The sequence below is a fragment of the Aquila chrysaetos genome, chromosome 10 (assembly GCF_900496995.4).
Source record: "Aquila chrysaetos chrysaetos chromosome 10, bAquChr1.4, whole genome shotgun sequence".
In the NCBI taxonomy this organism is placed as follows: domain Eukaryota; kingdom Metazoa; phylum Chordata; class Aves; order Accipitriformes; family Accipitridae; genus Aquila; species Aquila chrysaetos.
This window is the reverse complement of record NC_044013.1, coordinates 37,149,876-37,176,427: the sequence shown is the minus strand read 5'-3', so window position 1 is coordinate 37,176,427 and position 26,552 is coordinate 37,149,876. Positions and strand designations below refer to the sequence as shown.

Sequence of the window (26,552 nt, the reverse complement as noted above, 5' to 3'; positions counted from 1 at the left end):
TTTTCTATAGAGAAACTGTGCTGGAATATTTCCAATGAACTCTACTCCAGCGTAATAAGAAACTCCAGCTGACGCCCCATTAATAACATGCATTTGCAGAAAAGGCAATTTGCACAAGTGCCAACAGAAAAACAATCAAGAATTTAAAAGAAAACAACATGTTGGAATTGTTGCTTCTGTAAATGACCTCCTGGAAGAGAATTGTACCAGAATAAGAAATTGTTCAAGTTTGCATTAAAACAAACAATAGTTTGCAATAAAATAAACAACATTTTCTTTAAATTCTAACACAGGGGAAAAAAAGGCTGAAAAGACTCTTGGAAAGGGACTTTTATGATTGAGTATATTAAAAATACCCAAGTAACTGTTGGATTTATGTGAGCAACACCCCACTAGAGAGAAAGGAGACTGATGTGCTCTAGTTTGACTAGAAAAAAGGACCTTTGAATTGGGTCGTAGTCCTCAGTGTCCAAAGGAAAGAGGCCATAGGAAGAGAAATCACTAGTAAATTGCTCATAAAAACATACAATTTGTTGCCAATACATCTAAAACAGTTCCAAACCGGTGAGTTAAAAGGAAGAGGAGGAAAAAGGAAAGAGGGGGGCAAGAGGACGGGGCTGCGATGGTGAGGGATGGGAGACCCATGGGGACGGATGGAGCACGGCAAGGCGGCGATGGCGGGGGCTCCAGCCCCTTCTGCAAAACCGGGATGGATGGTTGCTTGAAATCCTTCATTTCAGCCTCTCTTTTTGGTTCCGATACCGCTTTGTCTTATTGTTGCAAGGAACGACCCCGCAAGCAGGCTGGATGTGACCCCCAATGTGGGGTGGGAGAGCGTGGCTGCTCCCTCTCTGTCCCCCATCGCCACAAATTTTGGAGAAAAAGAAATGAGTTTTGACGCATCTTGTCTATTCACAGATGAAAGGGGCTGTTGTTAATTATCTCCAGCCCTTTCTGGGGCCCAGGGGAGCTTTGGGGTGGGGGAAACACAGGCAGTCAGGCAGGACGGCTTGAGAGGCATCGGCTCCGGTTTACTTCTGCCCACCAAAATCCTCCCACAGCCCTCGAACCGGTGCTGCCAAACAACAAGAAGCCCGCAAAAAGTTTGCAGAGAACGGCACGTATCAAACCGAACAGGCTTTTGCTGAAGGTTTGAGGTTCACACTTGGTAGAGGCTGTTTGTGTTTCCTGTTCCTTGAAATAGGTTGAATTCCATTAATACAAAGGGGAAGAAAACAGGATTTTTGCTGGGGGGGGGGTGAGGGGAGAAAAGCTTCAACTCTGATCCTCCAGCCCAGCTTTCTCATCAGAAACCAGCCCAAAGAAGAAGAAAAAAAAAAAAAAAAACCCTCTCCCAACTGCTCTTCCTGCAATTTGGGAGCGATCAGCTGCCAAAGTGTGTGCCTGGGGCTTCGCTTTCCCTAAACTGTTTATTTTATTGGAGCACAGATCACATTTGGAAGAGTTTAGGCAGGCAGAGGTCCCCTATTGCCTGTGCTGCTCTGATGAGAGCCAGAGCACGAGACGCAGCCGCCAGCCTGGCTCCCAGCGTCCCTGCTTGTCCCTCCTGCTGACTTGGGAAGAAGATGTTTTCTCCATGGCCGGGAGCTGGTTATCACCCTCCCCGTTTTCCCCTCGCCTCCCCAGTCCTTGGCACATCTTCCATTTCAAGCCAAACCCCCTGCCGTTCCCGCCGCTGACCCAACACCGCCGGTGTCCAAAGAGAGGATCCGAATCCCGATCCGGGTCCTGATGCTCTTGTAGGTGGATCAAAGGGAAACCACCTACTTCTGTTTCAGCCTGACTGCAGACATATTTCAGACAGCTGGTTTTTGGGGGGGGGGGGGACACATACCGCTTCCCCCACCCAGGGCAGAGGACGGACAGCCCTGCAGCCGTCCCATAGCTACGGGCTGGTGTCCTCCAACCATGGTTGGGGGGGTCAGGACTGCCCCCCCAGCTCTTATTGCAAAGCACCCTACTGACAGACCGTGGGGCACCCAGGCATTTATGTCAGCAGGAGCTACACAGCGAGAAGGTCTCAGCTGCAAGAGGAACCAGCTGCCAAGTGAAGAGAAGACAGGGAAATTGAGACAGCCAAGGGGAAAGTCTTTCACCTGATGTTTGGCCTTGCTATCAGTTTTTAACTGTAATTTGCACATCTATCAAGCCAAAAAAATTCTGTTCTGCATGACTTTCAATAAACAAGCGTTACTTTGGCCAAGAAAGCCCTTGTACTGTCACCGTCCTGCTTCCCCGCGGGGGCATACGATACTCACGGAGGGATGAGACCCCTGAGGATTAGGCTGTGTTAAGCTAATGAGACTTGACCGGTGTGTGACTGCTTCCCTGAGCCCTCCCTGCGCCGGGAGATGCAATCTGCTTTACATTAACGTGCACAGAAAATAATGGGTCCTACTCAGCACAGCAGAACAGAGTGACCATTGTAACCTCAGCTTTCATCAAATGAGGAATAACAGGATACAACCTGATCCACTACTAAATCCATGCTTGTGTCTTCAAAAGAAAAAGGGATGTTTTTTGTAGCTTTTTCATATTCTGTTCCAATAAGAAGATTTAATAGTATCCCTGTCATCCTCTCTTTATAAGTACAGCAAAAAGTTGCTCACTGGAGCAGGCGGTTGAACCTGCTTTATTTGCATCCCATAGGTTCCTTTTCCTGCTGGGCACGGTTTCTCGTGCCGCTCCTGCCCGCTCACAAAGCTCCTTCATTTTAATAGACCCCTTCCATGAGCCCAGGGTCAGCAGAAAGCAGCCGCTACCATTTCTGGGGCTGCAAAGCCAACCAAAAGAAAACAGGCAATGACAAGTGTCTTTAACTGCCCAAAGAAAACCCCCTCTTCCCCCAGCACTTCATTGCTTTTGGCAGATTAGTTCACTGCTAATGTTGGGGATTTCAGCATTCATCTCCCCTAAAAAGATGAAAACTGAGCTATTATCGGAGGTGAAGCTGGCTGCCAAGACCGCCTTTTCAGCTAGGCATAACAGAAAAGTCATTTGATATGCTGCTCTTTACAGCAAAACATGAGTGCTGCCCAGCTCCCCGAGTCCCTACGGCACTGCAAGTTCTGCTGGACAAGCAGGAAAACCACAAAAACCTTCCCTGAATTTTCCCTGACTGGCTGTGTAACCTACTTGCTTTTCTGCTAAAAGACAGGCCCTGTTATCAGCTGTATCAATAAACCCACAAACCATTCACCCTTTCCCATTCAGCTTTCCGAATGCCAACATTTTGCCCTTTTTTCTGTTTTCTGTACCCATCAGTGATGAGGTTTTGTGTCACTGTGCTCCGAGCTGGCTATTAGAGGGGAACGAGCGATGCTGGAGAGATCAGCCCAACAACAAATCTTCCCAAGGTAAGTAATATGCACGTATTTTGAGAACACACATATATACATTTTTTTTCCAAGTCTCCAACTCAGTGTCTTCCGGATAATGAGCCACAATTTAGCACTCAGTGGCCAGCATAACCCAGTAGCTGATTAAACCAGGGAACGCAGGAGAGGACTCACTCCAGATGGGCATTTCTCTTAGCCAAGATGCTGCCGAGGAATAATCCTCATCTCCAACAGCAAGGTGAGAAGTGACCTTCACGAGAGACTGAGCGCACGGGGAGGCCAGCACACGAGGATGGCTTCCTCCCCAAAAAAATCCCAACTCCCCAGTCTGGTGCTAACCCTGGACAACACCTGGAAGAGCATATTGCCACCCTGGGCTACAGGTTGCTAGACAAAAGAAATGAGTCTTGGGGCTAAATGCCCCTTTTCTTAGGGACTGGGATGTGTCAAAACACAGGCTGCCGCGTGTTGGCGAGATACGCAAAAGCCAAAGCTGAGAACTGAACATGGGCAGGGTCTGCGCTCTGCAATTTGGTCTCCCTTTTCTTGGAGGTGCCAACCAACCCCTTTTGAGATGCAAAAGATCCTTCTGCACTTTCCTGAGTGCTGGCAGGATGCTCGGCCCATGGCCAAAGGGGGATTTTTTTTCCACCCCATCACCCACGAGCCAAGGGATTACACCACGTCTCATGATGAAATGTCAAACTGGAAGGGGATGAGTCAAGTCTGGGTCTGGGTCACCCATGGGGTGAGTGGGGACCTCAGGGCCAGGCTCCCGGCAGACAGATGGAAACGCCTGGTTACGAGCAATCAGAGAAACCAGGATTGCAAGTAGACTGGGCTTGAGACGCAGGAGCCCGTGCCAGGAAAGCTCCAGTCGTGCCGGCTGCCGGCGCGCTTGCACGCTTCATCGCAGCCCTGCTGCAACCCGCGCCGCGCTGCTCGCATCTCCTCGTGCAGGGAGCGCAGCCTTCTCCGGTCGCTCTCCCGCTCCTGCCAGCCCCACAGCAACGCACAAGACAAAAGAAACAACCCCGATCCAGCCCAAATACACCTCGGTGGCCCTTCAAAACGCTTGATGCCCAGCTGTCACCATCCAAAACGTTCGTGCTGAAAACCTCGGTCCAGCCCTTCTCCCCACGGCAGCAAGGAGCAGCAGTGCTTCCAGTGCTCCTGTCACCGTCCTCCTTTGCACCGCTATTTTAAAGCATTATTTTCGTTCAAAGAGAGCAGCAGTGGGCGTGGGAGGTGGAAACTCTCCCCGACAGCGAGTCGGAGCCCTGAGTCGAAGTGATGGATGAGCTCGCTAAACACCTTCATTTACCACCGCTAACGATGCACGATGTGAAAGGGCTTGAAAAAAAAATTTTTTTAAAAAGCTTCTATCAAAGCTTCATCATAAAGCTTGATTCTCCTAATTGGGAAATATAGCCAGGGGTGACAGCCATACCGAGGCTGGCTGGTAATTAGATGGGCACCGCTGCTTGGGGGAGAGATGCTTTTCTTGCACGGTGGCAGGAGACCAGCCCGGTGCAGGAGCAGCAGCCCAGCCCCAGGCAAGGGACCAAATTGCCCCTCGCCGGCTAAAAAAGGAGTAAGGCAGCGGCTGTTTTAGACAAGACAAATAATCACGGGGTGTTTGGAGGACTTCCAAGGCGGGGAGGAAGCACACGTGTGTGGGGATTAATTATTTCACCAGCTGATTCCCTCATTTAATAACAATTTCTACTAGTTGATTCCCCGCTCTGCAGCCCAAGTTGTGAGGATAGATTTAAATAATCACCGCCATGTGTCAAAAACAAATCTAATTTCCACTCTCCCCAGAAGCAGAGGAAGTGGAGGAGTAATGATTAAAAAAAAAAAAAATTAAAAAAAATCACACTTTTCACAGTCAAAGGCCTTTTCTAATCAGGCGCAAGACTAGAAAACATATTTAGGGGACCACAGGCACTTAAGTGCAAGGGGGTGGGAGTGAGCAGTGCCAGCAAGATGGATGTTCCCTCCAAGGGGAGGAAAACTACTAGGTTATTCCTCAGTCCAGTTGCAGGAGGGGAGAGGGAGTAGGAGGAGGCTTGAAATCAAGATTTTAAATCACAGGTAGTGCCTGTGACCACCTGAAGCTTTTAAGGCTGCAGCAAGCGTGAACAAGCTCAGAAAAGCAAGTAGGTAGGGAGGGATGTCCTGCTGCTGTAAATCACCTCATCCCAGCCTCAGATTTTTTTCTGCTTTAGGATATTTTCTAGTACTTCTGGCTGTCAGTTCATTTGCTCAGTGAGGGAACAGCAAAGGCAAGTCAAGCATTTGTCAGGGTCAATATTCATCAGTGGGGGAAAAAAAAATGGTACTCTGCGGTTTGGGTTAATTGTTTTAAATTCTGGAGCAACCCAGCCAATTTGTGGAGGGCAACGAACAGGGTAAGGGCTCACTTTACAGAGTGAGTCAATGAAAAACCGTAAGCCCCTTCCAACACGACAGCTTGCCCTGTAACACTTACCCAGGTGGCATTTCAATATGCATGCATTATTTACAGTCTAGCTTCAACAGCTTAAAAAGTAGGTCTTTGCTAACGCCAACTCCTTCCAACTGTGCAAGGTGTGACGGGGCTGGCATGGCAGCTCGGCCGGCACACGGGAAGAAGCCGCAGCCTCGCTGCAATTACGTAGCTGTAAGGGATAACCTCTCCACCAGTGAAACGACAGCCACAAGATGCCATCCGTCCCAGCTTGCTGGCAATTACCCTTCAGGTACACAGAGGAGGGAGACAGACCGACCAAGCCGGGATGCTCTGATGCTGGATGACGTGGGCGAAGCCAGGGAGGCAGCCGGTTACGTACCCAAAAGTTTAGTAGGTTGGATGTGTCACAGGAATAGAGACCAGAACCAAGACAGGACAGAAACCTCGATCCTAACTGGGAAGCCTTACTTGTGCCGTGTCTCATTTGAATCTGCTGAATGGTCGCAGGGATGATAACCACACATTTGCATTTCCTGCGCCCTCTAACGCTGTAAATGAGAGATCCCTAATGCTGCCCAGCAAAGCACCTAGAACCAGGAGATACCAACCCAAGGGCATCAAGCCCCACTGCAGGGCACGACTCTGACCGTCCTGAGTGATGCTTTACAGCTGGCGTAATACACATAAACCTGCATCCCAGCCAAAAATCAACGCTGGCTGATGCCTTCTTTCAGAACATCCCTGCCAGGAGTTATTTCAGGCAGGAGAAATTCCTCTGCAGAGGTACTTGCTGTTGGTAAGCAAAGGGGCACTGCCTCCAGCAGCGAGCTCTTGGTGGCCGAGGCAAATTCCCCATTTCCAATTCAAATTACACCAACTCCAGCCCCACGCGTCTGAGCCACCAGAACCAGGCTTTGCTGCTGAGCCATGTTGTCCCAAATGGCCAAACCTGACTGCCCCCCCCACTAGTGATGAGCCGCCCCAAACCTCAAGCTGACATTTTCAGATTAGACGGATGCTCATCCCACCTCTCTTCCTTTGCAGCCGGTGTCTCTGGCTCTCGCGCTCCAAGTGCTGCATCATCACACTTGCCTTCATTTTGTTTTCCCCAGGTTTGCTGAAAGCTTGCAAATTCACACCCAGGCTCAGCCCCTAATAATCTGTTTGCACATCCGTGTCACGAGGTCTTGAAAGAGTCCCAAGGCAACCGCGGTAGTTTCCGATAAAGCGAGGACACCGTGCTCCCTTCCTATGATTATGAGCCCTCTGCAAGCAGAAGGACCCTCAGTGCCTCTTCATCAGCTGCCAAAAAGGCTTTTCTGGACATGCAGTGTTGGGGCTTGGCCTGTTTAATCACCGAGTCATCTGCCCAAAATCTCATAGGTCCAACTATCATCACAGCCAAAGCAACGAGCGAATGCCCAGCTTCCCCCCGCTCCCTTGCTTCAGCAGAGTGATGCTTGCTGCTAACACGCAGGAGATTTTAGAGGAAACATGGTTGTGGTTGCCCACGGCCCTCTCGGCCCCACGCTGCTTCGGAAGCTGTGCCAGGTCAGCAGCAAACCAACCCCGTACATCAAACCTCGTGGCTGCCCTCTTACCTCTCCGGGTTTATCAGCGCTTGATGCTGCAAAGCACAAACGTGCTATAAATGCTCTTGGTGCAGGAGCTCCGATGCACGGGAAGGGAAGGGAAGGGGAAGGGAAGGGAAAGGGAAGGGAAGGGAAGGGAAGGGAGGGAAGGGGAAGAGAAGAGAAGAGAAGAGAAGAGAAGAGAAGAGAAGAGAAGAGAAGAGAAGAGAAGAGAAGAGAAGAGAAGAGAAGAGAAGAGAAGAGAAGAGAAGAGAAGGGAAGAGAAGAGACCTACAACGATCATCTGGTCCAACTGCCTGACCAACTGACTTCAGGGCTCACCAAAAGTTAAACCTTGTTATTAAGGGCACTGTCCAAATGCCTCTTCAACACTGACAGGCTTGAGGCATGGACGACCTCTCCAGGAAGCCTGTTCCAGCGTTTGAATGCACTGGTCTGGTGTGCGAAGGGGCACAGCATCCTTCGCTCACGCACGCAGGTACGGGCGGCTGTGCCTTTTCCCAGCAACCCCCCCCGGGCAGTAAGGTCGCAGCACCACGCTCTCCGGAGCCGTGCCAGCTCATGAGTAACCTGCTGGCCTGCAACAAACAGCTTGACGTATCATCTGATTTCAGCCAGATGATTTCAACTCGCTGAGCATCTGGGAAATTTAAGCAGTACGTTCATCTCCGTTGCACAAATAGGGCCCCACGGCGAGCAGCCCTGGCTGGGAAGACTTCGGGCAGTGCCCAGCAACAGTCCCACCTTCCAGATGCTGCTGCAATAGTCAGCAAAAACAACTCATTTCCATCCCAAACTTGCCGATCTGGTGGCCAGATAACTCTCAGTGGAAATGAAGAAGAAAATAGCTGATTTCGCCACCTGCTTACGCTCCCTGTTTGGCGTGTTTCGGGGTGTGCAAAATGCCCACGCTTCCCAGCAAACGGGGGAGCAGACCTGACAGCTCTCGCTCTGACAGGCGCAGGAGAAATCAAATTTCCCCCGAATATCAGCAACAGGCAAACAGGATGGCAGCTCCTTTAACTGCCACGAACAGCGTGTTGCAGAATTATGTCTTAATCACAGCCCTCATAAATATTTGCTCACCCGGATTTGCAGTGCTTCACCTTTCCCTCCACAACAGGCATTTAATTTGCTCGCCGTTCAGTCCTGTTTTCGTTGCGCCAAAGGTCATTCCAGTGTCTCCGACTCTTTAAATTCAACAACAAACATCGCAGCCCTTTCCTTTCAAGCCTCTTGGGAAAGACAGGCCACCCTGCCAGCTAGAGTAGCTTGATGTGCACTGACATGTCAAGGGACCCTGGCAGGGGGACACCCCAGGCTCCATCGGCATCGGAGCACTTCTCCCCTCTGCAAGACATCTAAATGGCTTTTTCTCCCAGGCCGGATCCTGTCTCAGGCCAGTCTCGGCACAGATTTCCTCCAAGGACTGCACTTTTAGCTGTTGAGGGCTCTCCAAAGCACACAAGCAAGCAGAAATAGGTCTGCCCCGCTGGAGACAGAAGAAGTGGGCAGAAAACTCAAGGCAGAAGGGCATTTGGTGAATTACGGCCTGGAGCGAGCCTCTGCAGTTCTAAGTGAATGGCAGGATGCTGCAGACCCTGGAAAAATCTCACCTCCGCACTGCGCTAATGCTAGGGTAGTGGTAAGCATCAATGCAAAAGAAGAACCATTCTGGGTCACATCAAGGTCTACCAAGTCCAGATCCTGCGTCTGGATGTTAGTTAATGTTTAGGTAAAGGATCTAGAGCTTTATTCAATTACTCCTCCCTGGCAAATCCTCCCAGCGTCCCATGCTTTAGAGACTTCTTGAGCCAGAGGTTGAGCCGAAACGATGGTGTTTAATGGCCACTGATGAAGCTGTCTCTTAATTCCTTTCTGAACTCCCTGTGCTTTTGGGCCCTTCAACACCATTCGACAGGGAGAGCTGGGTGAAAAAGCAATTCCTTCTGTTTGTTTCCAGCCCGCTACTTGCTGATGTTGAAGCTTTGCTGTAACGATGGCATGCTCATTTGGCTGCTTAGCTGGGGGAAGCCGGGAGCCAGCTCAGAGCATCCTTGCTGCACTGTCAGGTTCATCCCTCCCTGTCTGACACACACACGCTGATTCAGGGATAAAGTGCACACCAGGGACAACCTAACGCCCTGGTATTTATACCCTACTAGCCTTAAAAGAGCATTATTTAAAGCAAAAGCTGCTTAGTGCTGTACATTATTGACTTTAAAATGACTTAGCTTTTTTTTTTAATTCCTCTCTCATTCAGCAGACATCTATCTTTGTCCAACTGGGTGAAATCCTTCCCCTCTTCCCACCCGGCTTAGCCTGCGCTGCTGACCTGCAGTGGATGGTTGCTGGTTTCTTCATCCTCTCCCCTCCAACATCACTCACCGTTCCCACAAGGACAAAACATTTCACTAAGGTTTTCGCACGGTCACAAAACGCCAGACCCGCCAGACGGGATGTCTTACGTTAACCAGCATTTTTTTGAGAAGAGATTCATCAGATTTTCTACATAGCAAGGGGGAGCGAGTGCTGCGGCGCACGCCTGGGTGTAGACAGCTGCATCTCGGCGGGGTGTCCTCGAAGGGTCGTGATTTCCCAGGGAAAAGCTGGCTCCCGACAGCCAGGCTGGCGCCGGTGGGGATGGGGCAGCTGCCCAGCGCCATGCAGAGCCAGGGCACAGCCACCGCCGCTCGCCAGCATCTCCCTCTTTTTTGGGAAGCGGCTTAGCCCGATTTAACCCCAGGCTTAAGCTGCCCACCCCACTCGCTCAAATCCATCTGTTGGGGTGCCAGCGTGGAGCAAAAAATTCCGGCCAGCTACCTCAGTGCATGCAAAGAAACAGCCCCAAAAGGTTGCTCCGGTTCAGCTGTCTTGGAAAATGGACTTTCCACAAACAAAAGAGCCCCTGACCGGGCAGTTTTGAAGCCGTCGGAGAGCAAAAGAGACCAGAGATCATCAGAGAGCAAAAATACAGAAGGCACTGTGCTTCCAGTCATGCATGTGCCAAAGGGAATAAATTCAAGAGGCAGGAGCCCAGAAGAAGCATCATGCGGAGGAGCACTGCGAACAGAACAACTGACAGTTCAAATCATGGTTGCTTCAATCCCAGCTATAAAAGAGATATAAAGTCATATCTTGAGTAACTTTTAAAAGTCCAAAGAGTCCCAGATTGGCAGATGTAGGAAATGCCCCATGTCCATGGAGGAGACAGAAGTGACGAAAAGTGCACTCCTGGGATACATGCTGTAAAAACACCGATGTCCAACTATTTCTCCCAACTCCTTATTGTCTCCTGGTACCTCAGAAGGCTTCTGTTTTTTCCTTTTTGTTTCACCAGGGTGAACCACAGCAAACCTGCTTGTTTACCATGCTGTGCATGGCTAAGAGCCATATCAAACAGCCGATCACAGCGCTGCTGGAAGACAGCCCCCCTCCCATGCTCTTCAGTGTTGCAACACTTTCCAAACATTTCTGCCAAAGTATAGAAAATACTCTGGTTTTATGTATGTTGGCTGAGTGCTGCAGGTACCAGACCAAACCGAAGGTGAATATCTCCCAAAGGAGCCGCTGTAGGTGACGCCTGCGTGCCAGGCATCCTCAGCACCGCACGATGCCGGTGTTGCCCGTGGGCATACCTGGGATTTGTTCCACAGGGGCTGAGCCAGCCCCATCTGTCTGATAGAGGGGTTAACACCCCATCGCATCCCGCTATCGCTCTCATTACTGGGGCAATTCAGTAATAAGGCTGAGCAAAGTGCTTCGTCAGTCCGAGACCAACGCCTCAGAAGAAAGACCAAGCAAAAAGTCAAAATGAGATAAGCAGAGTGCCAAATGCACCACGAGCCAGCTGACGGTCGCGGCAGGCGGCATGGCTGACCGCAGCTGCCTGGCAGCCCCGTCGCAGCGCCGGGACAGACCCGACACGGCCTCGAGCTGCAAAATCACTCAGCACATCTCTGACAGCAGCCAAGGGAGAGGGTTTTTTTTGTCTTGCTCATCCTCCTCTTGTTTTCCACTCTCTCTCTCCCAAAATCTTAACTCCCTTCTGATTTCTTCTGTGTCACTCCAGGTCTTCCCATCACATTAAGTCATCCTTCTATTATGGGAGGATTACTCAATCCCCGTGGTTAACCCTCACCGTTCCCAGTTAGCAGTGCTCAGGCAGGGCCACCCCTCCGCATCAAATGGCTCTGCGGGACCTGCTGCCCGGGGACTCCCTCTTGCACGGCCAACACGTAGCCCGGTGACAAGGGACAACCAGACATCACATATCTTGCAAGACACTTTCAGTAGTCATTTAATATTTCCAGAGGAAAGTCAGGTCTGCCTCGGCCAGGCTGGGATTTGAATGCCAAACCACAGTAACGTGCAGAGATTAAATTCTAATTTCCAACCTTCTTGATACAGACAATCGCAATAGTAAGGTACGATAAGCTCGGAGATGGCCTCTTTTGTGCTCTTAGGGCAATTAGCAGAAATAACATAGTAAATAACCACGATATTTCTAATGCCGCAGGATACACACAGGGAAAAGCTCCGCTCCGCCCCAGTAGAGCTCTTATTAACAATTGCCACGCACAGGCAGACGGCAGTTGGTATTTAGTGCCTACCCTGGGAAATGAATTGCTTTCCGCCTGCATCCAGACTGCAATCATCTCGGAGACAAACAGAGCTCTGTGTTACAGCCGCAGCCAACGCACGGACAGCCGGAGGTGCCTGGAAGCTTTGCAACAACATGCCCGGGCAAGGACAAGGGCAAACACGGGCAGCCTGCCGCTGCGGAGGGTCACAGCCTCTCCCACCCTGGGGGGTGATGCATCTTTTTGAGCCATCACCAAATCGCAACCACCGCAGCAGGTATTTAACTCCCGAGATGGATGTCGGCACAAGGATTTATAGACTCGGTGACCACATAGGTGCCACGAGGCTGCAGACCTCGGGCATTGTGATATGACCCAGCAAGGGTCAGTAGATCCACCATGGCCAGGAGCACCCGTGTCCTCCTGTGAGATGCAGGACTCTACCAGTAAGCCAGGGCCAAGCATCCCACTGGCGAAGCCTGACGGCCTCAGTTCCCAACCCCAGGCAGCCTGAAGAACGACCAAGAACCAGAGTTTTGCTTTTCTCCATCCCAAACACATGCACGAAGTCTCAGGCCATGCAGGGCAGAGCAGAGAGGTTTGGAAATTGCCTGCTTTCCAGCGCAAAGGCGAAGTGATTTGCAACACACCCCGAAATCACAGCACCAGGCAATATCTCAGTCTGGTTTTTGTAGCATTTGCACCACGTGCCGGAAAGCACTTTGCTGCTCAGTCCTTTTTGATCTCCGGGACAGTCACGTAACATAGGGCAAAATAAAGTCCCATTGACACAGACAGAAGAGATCACCCACTCATGTGTCCCAAAGGTCTCCAGCTCACAAATTCTCTGCTCTTCTGCAGCAGCTACCAGCACGCCTGCTGTGCACGCACACACAAACACACATAGATGGGATTTTAATGAAGAGAAGAGACTGCATAATTCTTGCTCCAGCCTCCTCCCACCGACAGCGGATTTGTGTTGGATGCTCTGAAGAGACTGTTTGTTGCAGGAGCTACAACTTCTCCTATCGCTCGCCCACAAGCTCCTGGCAGCAGCAGAGGATTTTCATCCACAAACATTCATTCTCTTTCTGTTTTCAAAAGGAAGGGCACATTATTCATGCACCGGGCTTCCCCCTCGTGAAAACTCCCTTTTTTTTTGCTTCACAAGGGCTTTGTAAAGAAATGCAAGCAGGCACAGCAAGCAAGTACGAAAAATCAGCACCCAGCATTCCTCCAGCACAGAAATGTTTTGTGCCCCTGATGAAATTAGGAGTGGGATGTTAAAAGATCATTCCTACCAACAAAATAAGGCTGCTTAACCTCCGTAAGTCCATCACTAAATCAAAACACCCTTCTCTTCTGTTTTAACAGGTCTCTGTACCTGGCTGCCTAGCGCAATGGAGAACATCCAATCCACAAGTAACCATCGGTTAAAAGCTACCGCAGCCTGATGGAGCCTCCCGACTTCCAAAAGCTGTCCCAAACTATTTGTTTGCACTTCCAGCTGGGTATTTTCAAGGTGATTTCTACCAATTTCACATCAGAGGGTCTTATGAGAGCACAGGGGAGTTCAGGCTGACTCCCAGGTGTAAAGGAGGACCTCGAAGCATTCTTCCTCGGTGAAATGCAATTTACTGGCGTGCTTCCACACCTCCTTTAATACCATGGAAAACCAAGCAAGCAGCGATGCTGCGGTTGGAGGGGGTAAACTGGTTTGGGAAGAGCCAGGATGGGCAGCCCTCGGTGTTCGGGTTCTACAAACGGGAGCTGGGAGCTCTGCCTCCCACAGAGGTGAAATACCTCCAAATTATTGCTATGCTGATCCTGAAAAGAAAGGAGAAAAGCGCATTTTTAGCTGCCTCCGGGAGCAAGGGACCGTGCCAGAGCCTTGCGGGGCTCCACTCAAACCCCATCATCGTGCTGTCTCGGGCATGCCTGCCAAACTTTTCCTATCCCTGCTCCTGTTGAATATTTTAGCAGGTTTCCACGGCATCATGCTTGATGCTCCGGTAATGCCTTTTGCAAAGCACTGAGCAAAAGCCCAGGGTGGCACGGGTGAGGTGGACTCCCGCATCCCACCACAGCTGGGTGCAAAGGCAATGGGAGATGCTTGCAAGTGAGGAACGAGGGGTCCAGGAGAGGTGTTTGTGCTTCCCCTTTCAGGGTTAAAAAGCAACACATTGCTTTTATACCTGACCAGGGTCTTGCTCAGGAAAAAGCAACTTGTCACACTCTTCCACTCTGAAGAAAAGGGGGTTTAGCTTTCCATGCAGACAGGGAGCAAGGTAGCCTCGTCCCAGGCACACAGCACCCTTCCGCGGGGAAGACATATTGGGAGAAAACCTATGCTCTGCATTTTCCCTTGTGAAGCCGATTCTTGCCTCCATAAAGCAGCAGACGTGGCCCCATCCTCCTCTCTGGCACGACTGCTTTGGCAGTATCTATTTTCCCAGCCCAACAGATCCAGCCTGTGGATGCGCAAACCCAAGCTTAAACCCCAAATGTCCCCAGTCCCAAATGCACCGTGGGCCTGAGTGCTGGGGACAAGGCAGGAGCTGGAGGAGGATGAATCAAGCAGGATTTTTACCCTCGGTAGGAGTATTTTATGCCACGGCGATGCAGCTGGCATATGATGGATATGGCACACTGTGGCCGCTGGGCCAAACCCTGCAGATACCAGGGGCTGGAGGTATCAGCCCTTTAAACCAGGGTTTACCTTCCACCTCGGGCTACCAAATATCTTCTCTGACTTGTTGCTTCATGAGCAGCTGCTGCAAAACAAGGTCTCGCAGGGCTAACTCGCACTCGGTTCCTACCCAGGCACTGCCGGTGCCGGAGGGATGCAGAAAGCGAGAGGAAAGGGTTGCTGCATTTTCAGCCCTGCTTAGGCTGGCAAAATCAAAGAAAACAAACGTGACATTCTGTCTTACTTTATCATGCATAGCCCTGTAATTTGCACATATTACACAGAGGAGTACCTATTATGCAGGGGCTTTTACACCCTCGGTGCGGTTCCCATTGAGGCAGGGCCACAGGCAGTAATTTCGCTGCAGAAATGTATGGCAACAGAGAAAAAAATACCTGTTTGCTGCTTTCACCCTATTCATACCAAACCTCACAGAGAGACAGCAAATGACAGCTACTGTCAGATGCTTTTATGATTAAATATATCCCCATCTCAGAGAATTACAACCCATTCGAGACAACTTTCCTAACCTGTCCCGAGAGAAAAATGACGGCTTTGGAGTTGCAAAACTGTTCAAGTCAGAGAAAAATCAACACTGCCCAAGTGGTGAGCCACAAGCCAAAATGTGTGAGGCTGCCAGACCCCCTTTGCTGAGGAATCAGGGGCTCACCCTTCGCACTGGCAATGACATATCGAGGTTATGCACGAGCGGGGCATCCCCATGGGTGCTTGGTTCAGTCCCTTAGGTGTGTTAAGAAAACAACCAAATAGAAAATTAGGCTTAGACTTTAAAAGAATGAAGCAAATAAGTACCTGATATTTGGGTCCTAAATCCATATGCAGGCTCCTGAGAAGAGACCTGACTTTTCCAAATGCAAAGACCTCAGTGGCTCCCAGCACGCTCATGCCACCTTCTTCAAACACTGCAGCTCTGCTTTCTCTTCACTGACCTTGTCCCTTCCTACCAGTTATCTTAAGAACCAAATGGCTATTGTGGCAAAACACAATAAATTAATACAAACAAGAATGCTCCTCGAGTGCCTTAGGAGCAATGTCATTGTTCTGCAGACTGCCATGTTAGAATAATGCATAACGAAGCAGGAATGTGATTTAGCACTGACTAGTGCTGCTTGTTGAGCAGAGATGAAAGAATACTCTGTTTAAACTGGAATTTAGTTGAACAAGACCTAGTGCAACGAAGCAATAAAGGGGCTTTTGGACTGGAATGAAGAAGAGAGACAGCTCAGAAAGCCTGTAAATGAGGTGGCTGCTGCTAAGGGACAGGGGAAATGCAGTAGGGAAAAATCATAGCAGCAGAGATGCAAGAAACTGCAAGAAGAAAAGTGAACAATGTGGCATCCCGTTGAACGACGTGACATCCCACTGAATGATGTGACATCCCATTGCAGCGAGGCAGCGACAGGTCTAGTTCCAACCCGCCTTGGAGCCCCAGGTTGGGCAGCACAGAGCGACCGTGCCCACTTCTTTTATCGGGAGGATGGATGGTGTTAACAGGCAGGTAACGACATCTCCATTTCACCAAGAAATTCAGCTGGATAAAGGTATGTATCTGTTCCACAGCCCATAACCGAAAGCTACCTATCCTAGCTGGGTACCTACAGAAGATGTGTTTGCATTATCACTACAGAATTTAGCCCATAGTGTTCAAGTGATCTGTGCTGACAAGCTAAACATGAAAAATCCTATGAAACTATGCCCTGCATGCAGAGTACCCACATGCAGCAGGCAATGCGCGGGCAGAGCTGGTTTCCAGCATGTACATCTCAAAGAAGGGCAACTCTTGGATTTAGAAAAAAAAAAAACAGATAAATTATATTCCTAGTGCTACCAGAGCCAGCAAAGAATGTTGTCCTTTTTTAAGACCTTGTTTAGACCAACTATGGGCACGATTCATCCTTTATGTACATAAAAACTTGGGAAATAATTAAGATTCTCCATCACCCATAGGCATGAGCCAGCATTTGCTCATGCACAGCTGTGGGAAAGTCAGCCAGCTGCTCTGCAGCGCTCCCTGCACAGAAAAACAGCAAACAGCCCCTTTTCCTGCGAATCCTCATCGGGCACATTCCTGGTTTGGCCGTGGAGCAGATCTCATACCAGGGCTGACATTCCCCTCACCCTTGTGCTGTGCTAAATGCTCCCAGCTGCTGCCCACATCTGCATCGTGTCCGAACCCAGGCTGGCCCCACCACCAGCAAAAGGGACAAGTGGCAAAGGAAAGAGAGTTGGCTGGAGCTAAGCAAAACCACCTGAAAAACCCATGTGAACTGAGAAAAAAAAAAAAATCAGATCCTTGCTCTTCACATGTACTGCAGGGAGGATTTGCATGAGCGAGTACCAGGAGCTCTGAGACATCAAATGGATTTAGAAAGCGAAGAAAGTGCCACGTTGGCTCACCCTGGTGTGGACCCCCCCCGTAAGCTCTGTACTTAGACTCAGGGCAGGCACGGGCTTCTTTTTGGGGGTTTCTCTGCTTATCGCAGAGCAACAACAGAGTTAAAAAATCCACGGATTTAGGTCCGGATTGACTCCATTTAATTCCAGTGCTCTCAAACTGAGCTGCTTCACCCTAAATTCTTCCATGCCTCGCACTCCAGTGGCATCAACGGGAACTGTGTGTGAAAAAGGGTTTTACCTGATGTAAAACAGGGCTAGATTTGGAGTTACGATATGAATAATCGATATTGCTTCAGATGCTGCCCACATCCCCTCCCTGGCGCATCCCTGGCTCATCGCTATCGCTCCTGTGCACAGCAGCAACACGGGCAGCAACCAAAGATAACGCACCAGCCACGACTCGCCGGGGATGGGAAAGACACAGCAAAGCCACGGAGGCCGTTTCCCTTGGGAAACACCTCCTCCCTCCCCACGAAGCACACAAGCCCGTGCTCCAAAGCAATTACGGACGCGCGGAGCTTTGATTAGCAGTTTTGCTTTTGTGATGCTGAAGGCAAGCGCTTGGCAGCAGGAGGAGCAGGGAGATTCCAGGATCTAATTCAACACTTGCTAGTTAAATGCTGGACTGTAATCGTGTCCTTAGGCAAAACCAGAGATGTACAAATTACTTTAGCAGGCTGGTTTCACCCTCCTGCTATTGGCTACCCTATCAGGCAAAATGCTGATTTTCATCCTGGATGTTTAATATAAATATATGCAATTCAGAGGGAGGCACGGAGAGGGAGACAGCAAGTGAGAGACAGACAGATTTATAATATGCAAAAAAAAATAAGGTCATTTGGCACAGGTTTGGGTGCTCCGGTGCCAGGAAGCACAGGGCAGCCAATGCTGAGAGCTTCTCCCTCGATTTAGCTCTTTCTGTGCACACATAGGCTGAACGTGATGCCTGGGGTGAGATGGAAATGGAAAGCGCTAGCCTCCCCCTCTGCCTACGCGGCAGGCTGACTGGCCGTAGCATGACCGACCAAAAAAATCAGCTCCAGTTCTCTCTATCGTTTGTCCCCATCCTCCTCCTCCGGCTGTTCCACTTCCCATTATCACCTGTAACGAATACAGCAGTTGCGGAATAAAGAAAAGCAATTTTCCCTTGTAATTATTTTGCCGCATTTCTGGTGAGACCAATTACAGCTATTTGGCTTTGCTCAGCGCTCGGTCGAGCTGCGCCCACGTGCGGGGCTCTCGCTCACCGTGCCGGCGAGACCTCGGCAGAGGTCCCAGGACGGGCTGGTCCAGGAGGGACTGATCCACGCCACTGTTTGTGGCTACATCCCCCGCTACCCAATGGAAAGGCCAACAGTGAAGAATGGATGCTATCCCACTAAAAATTTGACTGTGGGCATCCGAGGAGGTGGCAATACAGTGACACGCAGAGGCCACCACCCCTTCGCTAGCCCTGAGCAAGAAGAGAGAAACATCCCACTCGTGCCCGAGACCCCCTTGATCCCACAACTGGGGAAACCTTTTAATCAAAGGGAGGCATCAACGTTGCACTAATGCATCCATCTCCTACAAATGCTCCCGATCGTAGGGATAATTAAATTCTGATTCCTTCCCAACCCTTTCCAACATGTCTAACCCAGCTGCAGGGCACAGGGGACCGCGGAGCATCGGGAGATGGGCGCAGCTGTGAGCCTGGAGAAACGATGCCTCTTAATGAAGCCACGGCACAGATTACGATGCGTGCGTTTCTGCTTGTTACGAGCCAGTGCTCTAACGAGCGTGTCTCTGGCAGATGGGACCCAGGAGCACAATGCATCCCAAAGATACGGATTTCTAATTAACAAAGTATTTTCGAGTAATTCCACAGCTCTGGACTGGGAGTTCTCCATGACAGGTTCCACCGCCCCTGCCGTTGTGCTGCAATCCCTAATTATCAGCAGGGAACCAGGGACAAAGCCAAAATACTCATTACAAGGTCAAGAATCACCGTGCAGGAGACAAAAGACCAGATTTCCACATCCAAAGGTTACATGCTTCCTGCGGATGGATCCTCCAGGCAGGTTGCAACACAGGACAGGGGATGGCTCCAAATTGTCCCTTTCTGACCCCAAAGTTGTCTTGCAGGACATTCGGAAGACTTCCTCTCCAACAACAAGAAAGAAAATGAAAAGAAAGAGCAAAGAAAGAAAGCGAGTGAAGAAAAAGAAGAAATGGCTTAAGAAAGCGTCATTCGCACGGTGCAGCCTGCGGACGTTACAAGGTCGGTACTGCAGGGAGAAGGAGAGGAAGGAAAGGAAAAACCATCATCTCCTCTGCAGCAGCCCCTGTCTTGTTTTCCCAAGCCGGGGCCGGGATTGGCAGGAAGAGCAGCCTCGGGGCTCGTCCTGGCGAGCGGGGTTCACGCGTGCATCTCGTCCCAGCAGGAGACACGTTTTCCTCCGCAGACCTCTAAGGAAGGCAATTTCTCACACTTCGTCGTTTCCTCGAGGCGGCCGGACTCACATATAGCTCTCAGGAGGACACCCCAGTTTCAGGGCCCCGAAGCCCCCAGAGCAGACACCTCTTTCTGCCTATAACCTCCCGTCAAGAGGAGCCATCGTATGCCACGCTGTGGGCACCGCCGTGGGCTTTCCTCGGACCTTACCGACCTCGTTGCAAATCACGAGCAATTCCAGGGAAGCTTGAGGGATTTTGGAGTCTATAAAAAGGTGATAAGAGGAGACTTGAGCCCCATACATGACTGATATCACCACGACAGGCAGGAGAAAACATGCTTTGAACAATCAACCCCCCTGCCGTGAGCGAGGCTTCATCTGTGCTGCCCAAGCTTTCGGCTTTAATTTTCAACTCCCCAAGGAAGAGCCTTGGCAGAAGGGGCAAAGGCTTGCAAGGCACCTGTGAACCTGCTTTCAGGGCCACCCGCAGTGCAGGCAGGCTCGTGGGCTGATCGCTGCACTTTTTGTGAATAATTCATACTCTATTAAATCACTATTGCAACACAACAGCACGCGCATCACAGTGCATTTTCCAATGCTTTTCCCTTAATAACCCATGACTGAAAATATTGCCAGAGCCCCCTGTGCTTTGTCCATGCTATAATCAAAGGCTTGTTGTCACAGTTATGAATTTAAGCCAGAAACCCCCAAAAACAAGGACAGAGCCTTTCCTTTTAGAAAGACAGCTCTTAACGCCTGAGCTCTGCCCCAGACCAGCCGCTGGCTGCGTTGGTGCAGTGGGCCACCGAGGAGTTATCTCTGAACATCCAGGAGAGATATCAAGTGAGCCCCGGGATCTAACAGGAGCAGTTAATCCACGGACTGGTGGGATCCCACACCACAAGTCCCAGACTTCCCAGGCACTGGGTTGCACTGCTTCTGTGCCTGCGCAAACGGGGATTTTACAAGGGTAGCCTCCAATAAATCAAAATAAACCATATCCTAATTACAAGGATTGTCCATAGCTACTTACCAAACACCTTCTCCACGGGGGCACAGTCAGCCTCCCCAAAAACCGGCACACAAGAAGGGAGAGGAACGGGAGGAATGGGAACTTTGAAGAAAACTCAGGAATTGCTTGATTTATCGGCTCTGTTTAGTTTCTAAACGAATAGCAACCAGCCAAGCAAAGGAACAGGACAAGATGCAGCACGATAAAACCAGCTACAGAAAGAGCTGGGAAAGTATTCCCACAGGCTTCGTTTTTATTTCTGATAAAATGGGCCTGTCCTCTCCTACTCCACCAACCAAAGTCCCTCTTCTATCAGCACACCAAGCTGAAGCTCTTTTCCTTGCGAAGGGACCGATGCAAAGAGGGGCTCCGTAGCTCCCTGGTCATTAGAGCCAGAGCACTGATGGGTTGTGGATGGCCAACAGACACACAAAAAAGTGTGGAAACGTAAGATTTGAAAGTTCCTGCAACATCTGACAGCAGGGCTGGGTCGAGCCAACGCCAACACCTGGGAACAAGACTCCATTACTCCCTTGGAGGCATCGGAGGGCACTTGCAAACCCCAACCCAGAGCAAGGGGCTCTGGGGAAACACCCGCTGGTTGTTGGTTGTGGAAGGAATTCCCTATCAACTAACAGGCAGGCGAAATCAGAAACGGGGTAACTGCTGGCGCATAAATAAAGCAGTGGGTGTTCAAGCACAGGGAAGACAAGACAGATGTTCTCTCTGTTCTCCACATGTTCTCTATATTATGGCATTTAGACCTTAGCAAAGGGTTGACTTTAACTTCTAGCAAAGGGTTGGCTTCAACTCACAGCCGCCTCCTAAATGAGCATCTAAACCAGAAACCCAGGCAAATCCCATCCTACAAACCCTCACCGGGGCAGAGCCAGCAGCCAGCGCCATGTGTTCGCAGCCCCAGGGTCGTCGCTGTGCGGTCAGGGCTCGTTTACGGCCGAAACCTCACCCCTGCTATTAAAACCATGAAAAACCTCAGCTATTTCCCGGCTCTTCCAAGGAAAGGCAAGCGTTACAGCAGGCTTGTAAGATAAAGCCTCGCAAATCTCTGGCATGCGGACGCACTCGCACAACGCTCCAAGCTGATAATTAAGGACAGGGATTGGTAATTAAAGACAGAGTGGCACAAAGCACTGCTTTAAATTTTTTCATTTTCAAGAATTTCTTGTCTTTTGGGCTGTAAAGAGCTCCTCACTGCCACATCAGCGTAACTTTAATAATGCCCTGATGGGATGACAAGGGGCGTGCATTTCCTACTCTAATTAAGAAAAAAACCCACGAGGGTAACTGAGCTCCCAGGTCATTACGCGGCCCTGTGTGCTGAGCCCAGCCCGCGGAGTACAGCTTTGCAGCAAGCAGACCCAACGTGCTCCCTCTATTTCTGCCGCTTTACAGAAAAGAGCAAATTATAGTCATCAATACAACCTTAAAAACGCTCAACACACAGAAGTACGGTTACCGCTGCTAATGAAATGGAGGCGTTTCTCCACATTTGGGTCTCTAAAGACAACAGGGTGCAAGGATGCTGAGACAGATCTCCGGGAGACATAGTCCTAATCCTATTTGGCCATGCAATTCTTTATTCCCTTGTGTCTGCTTTCCTCCTGGGTCTGTTTTCCTCCTCTCTTCTTCTCTTTTTAGGCTAAGTTTTTTCACTGGATTAGTCTCCACTATGGCTACAAATAGCATCTACTACGACAGGAACCAAAACTCTCTTGGGGCCACGAGCCAGCACCTGGATACAAATCCTGACTCTGCCAGATTGCATCTTCTTTTGTACTTCTCACTTCCTTAAACAAAAATAATAAATATATAATGCATAACATCATAGAAAACAAGGAGCCCTTTCCGTTCCCATCAGCCTCATCCACAGGGTTTTCAGCTCCGTGGATCCAGGATGTCGGCAGCCGGGATGCTTTGCTGAGGACCCAGGCAAGGAGAGGACCGGGATCATTCACTCCCTATTTTTAATCAAACAGTTCCCTTCATGGAAACACGCTGCAAGCCACGGTGTGCATGGTGACACATGCCTGTACATTAATTACCAGCTAATTAGGATGTCTTGGAGCAGTTTGTCTCCTGCTCTCCGATGCCCAGCATGGGGATGTTTGGAGGATGGATGGTTCAGGTTTTCCAGCCTGTTCCCACTCCCCGGGCACTACCGTGCTGCTCTCCTCTGCAACCGGGATGCAATGGGGAAAGGAAAATGGAAAAGGAGGGAAACGCCTCTGGGTGAGCACGAAGCAACCTGATAACACAACCATGTATGGGGGAAATGCTGGTGAGATTGGAGACAACTGAAGATTTTGGAGCTCGTGGCAAGCTAAGAAGGTTTTGACCTCTCGGTTCCCTCGCCACCCTGACTAATGGTTTTAAGCACTTTCTTTCATCGCGGTGGATTTGTTCCTCCTGTTGCTGCACGTGTGCAACAGGCAGCTCCCACCGGCACCCACGTTTGCACACCACGGCCAAAAGCATTGTGGAAAAACCCCTTTCCCGTTCTCCTGAGCCTGCGGGTGGCCCCGAGGGTGCAAGAACCCGGGAGGGGACAGTGACCCACCGGGGTGACGGGGGCTTTCAAAAGCCGACTCACCAGGACTGCGGCTTCCTCTTCATGATGCCCTGGCGTCTCCACTGCGAATGGGGGCTGAGGTGGTAGGTGAGCTGCCGGCAAAGCTTCTCCATGGCCCCGAGGGAGTCCCCCTCCTGCAAAGACAAGGGAGGGATGCCAGGTCAGGCGTCTGCAGCGTTGCCATCACACCCACAGGATGCTCCGACCCCGGAGCGGCTCCCTGCTAGGTGCCGGCAAGCCATAAGGGACTACGCTAAAAATTGTATAGGAAGGGGGAAAAAGAAACCCCACCGATTGCTAAGGTGCTGCAAGGTCGGGGCATTTCACCAAAGGCCAACCCGTCTTGCACACCCGTGGACGTTGCTGCTAGAGAACGAACGCAGGGGTGCACAAGCCCTGCCTGGTTAAGGATGACGAGGTCCCTTCTTGGCTGCTGTGTTGGGGTTCAGGGGATCCACGTGGCAGGGTCGTCTCTTCGCAATTCGTGCAGCAGCAGCGCCGTTAGCATTTGACACTACATAATAGCTTTCAGCACTAAAGTTTTACAGAGATTGATTAAATAAACCAAACAACCCATCCATTACCGTCAAAACTGCTTTACAGAAGAGCAAACACTAAGAGGCTTTGTGAGCTGATGGAGATCTTGGGAACAGCGCTCATCAGAAACTCTCAAAACATCTATTTATTAGGAAAAAAAGCAGCTTTGAGGAAAACAGGGATTTTGGCGGAGTCTTCTCAATTCTGATGAAAATTCCCACCCAAAAGGATAGTGGCTTGGACAACCTTTAACTCTGAAAATTTCTAAGAATTCGTTCTAGAAATTTTGGTTCCTAAAAATAAAATACGAATACCAGTTATCTGGACTGTTCAGTCATGTTTCATTTCAAGATCTTTATATACTAAAGGCATGATATGACACCCAATAATGTAAACCTATAATGTAAAAAAATAATGTAAATGCTCTCTGACAGGTCACAAGCAGAGATTAACCTGACCTAAAGAATAATAATGATTTAAAAAAAATCAAGATGTGACAATTTGTGGCATCTGCCTGGTTTTATGAAATTGCTGCATCATGAAGCATCTTAGAGAAGAGACAGAAACCGAATAGGAAGCCCTAAAATAAGCAATCAGCCTGGGCTCAGCTCACCGCTGCTCTTCATTCACACCGATTGCTCAGGATTTTGCTGTGTGCAGGGAGGAGCTGGGAAGGGATGCTGAGGAAGATGCTGCATCTTCTCTGCCTGGACACCCAATTACTGCTGCCTTCACGTCCTCCCTTTGAGCCCGAGTGCCCCAACGAAGCTGCGAGCCGCACGTTTCGTGCAGCCTAATTTATGCAATGCATTCTCCCACCTCACCTCCAAGTCAGCAGAGCGGGACCGGCCTTATAAAGACATTATAAATATTGAATCAACTAAGGAGCAATAGAGATTTTGACAAATCACCTCTGGGTGTGCGGGGAAACAATTACAGCAGATTTTGGCAGGGTAAAAAAACCCCACAAAACCAGGACGGAAAGGGCATATCTGCAGATTGCTGGAGCAGAAATACCAGGGTAGGACTTGTGGGTCTTTAGCTTCCCTGTTCAATCCGGTCTGCAAGACACAAAGCCTTGACAGAAATTGGGGTAGTTTATTCCCAGACATATCAAGGTGCCTACGCGGTGACTACCATTAATCAAAAGCTGATTCAATTCAGCGGCGATGCTCGCCCAGCTCCAGCTCTGCTAACCGGCAGCAAAGCGACGGCACCAGCACTCGCCCCCTCCATCGGGCACGCTGTGACAGGTGATTTTGGCAGCTCAGGTAGAAAAACTCAAGATCCACAGATAGTGGCAGGGCACGGTGTATGGAGAACACCATGTCAGCACAAGCTGGAAACAGCGCAAGTCAAGAGCCGTTTCACATCTGAGCGCCGCAAGCGTTTGACGGCCGTACCTCCTGTTTCCCAGTTTGTGGAGAAGGAAATATGGGTTTAACAGCATATTTAAACCCATACTTTTCAACACCTCATTTATCACCACGCTTGACTTGAAAGAAGGGTTTTAATCCCGCAAATTTCAATGGGACGCCAGTCTATGCTAAACCTCAGGCATGCCAAAATCTCCCCTCCCGCTGGCGACCCTGCGGCAAGAAATATCTACTGCTCTAGGCTTGGGGATGGATGAACCCTAGGAAGCTCAGCCTGTCAAATTAGCACAGAAAAAATAATAAAAGAGAAGGTTTTATTTCATGTTTTCCAGTGGAAACTCTGGAAACACATTGCAGCAATTCTTTAATCAAAGCCTCAAAACATTTTGGGAAGGCAACAGCGTACACTGCTTCCTCTAACTGCTCTCCATTTGCTCTCTGCCAGCAACACCTTCCTCGCTGTGTAACCAGCATCCCTAATGCGAGAAGAAAACACCATGAATTTTGACACCTATCGTATTTTTTTTACCTTTGTGTAACATCCACAGCAAGCTGCCTGGTGCTATCAGCTTTCATTTAATCTATTTTTTTCAGCTGTTACCCTTGCAAAGCATTGCAACAGCCCCTGAAATAAGCGTCCACCCTCAGCACTGTGCGGGGGTTTCCATCTCTGAGCCCTCAATGCATCATGTGGAAAAACTCTTGTTAAAAAGTAAACAACGTGCTAAAATGCTGTGGAGTAAGCAGCCACTGTGTTGCAATTCAGCGCTGCAAATTGCCTCCAATATAATCCTGAAAGAGACAATTGAAATTGTCTCCAGTATTATCCCAACAACTAAACTGCCAGGGAAGTGAAACGATTCACAAGAGGCATGTGGCAAAAAAGCTGAGAAAGTAAAGGAAACAAGTTTTTGCCGGTACAAATGTGGCACGACCACCTTCTCTCTCCAGTAAGAGATTTTCTCCCCAAGCAGCGTGCTCCCACCGGCCCTTGGTGCGCAGCTGCCAGACCTCCTGACCGGTGTGTCCAGATGGTTGGTGGAAGCTCAGACCTGAACTTCACGTTAAGCCACTTTCGGAGAAATTCAGCCCAAAGAAATCTCCTCAACACAACCCAGCAATTCGCCCATCAACACCGATATAGCACATCGAGGGCTCCAAGGAAAGATTCCAGAACAGGGCAAAGCATATTTTAATCCTTATCTCTCTACATCGGTGGCCACAGCCAGCTCATCCTTCACATGGTCATCCCACCAGGCCACTCCTTCAGCCCTTTTTATTTCACAAGCAAGCTCGGCTCAGAAGCCCTGCAGGTACTGGGCTACTTCTATTTTGGGGTTTTAAAACGTGATTTAGAGAACATGACTTCTGCACACAGCAACTCATGCATCTTCTTCTGGTCTGGGTACCGTGCAAGGGTATAAGCCAGCCACAAAACTATGGTCTTTTCCACACTGGTCTGTAGTGGTCTGTAGATAAATACCCCAGTTTAGCACTGGGATAAAT

General features: G+C 49.9%; 1 protein-coding gene across 1 annotated transcript in view; it reads right to left on the bottom strand.

Moving 5' to 3' along the window:
* LRRC75A (leucine rich repeat containing 75A) overlaps positions 1-26,552 on the bottom strand; it is a 95,888-nt gene that overhangs the window by 13,918 nt on the left and 55,418 nt on the right. Inside the window, exon 3 of the mRNA XM_030027560.2 lies at positions 23,155-23,267. Within this exon, the coding sequence (XP_029883420.1) occupies positions 23,155-23,267 (113 nt within the window). The remainder of the gene's footprint in view (positions 1-23,154; positions 23,268-26,552) is intronic.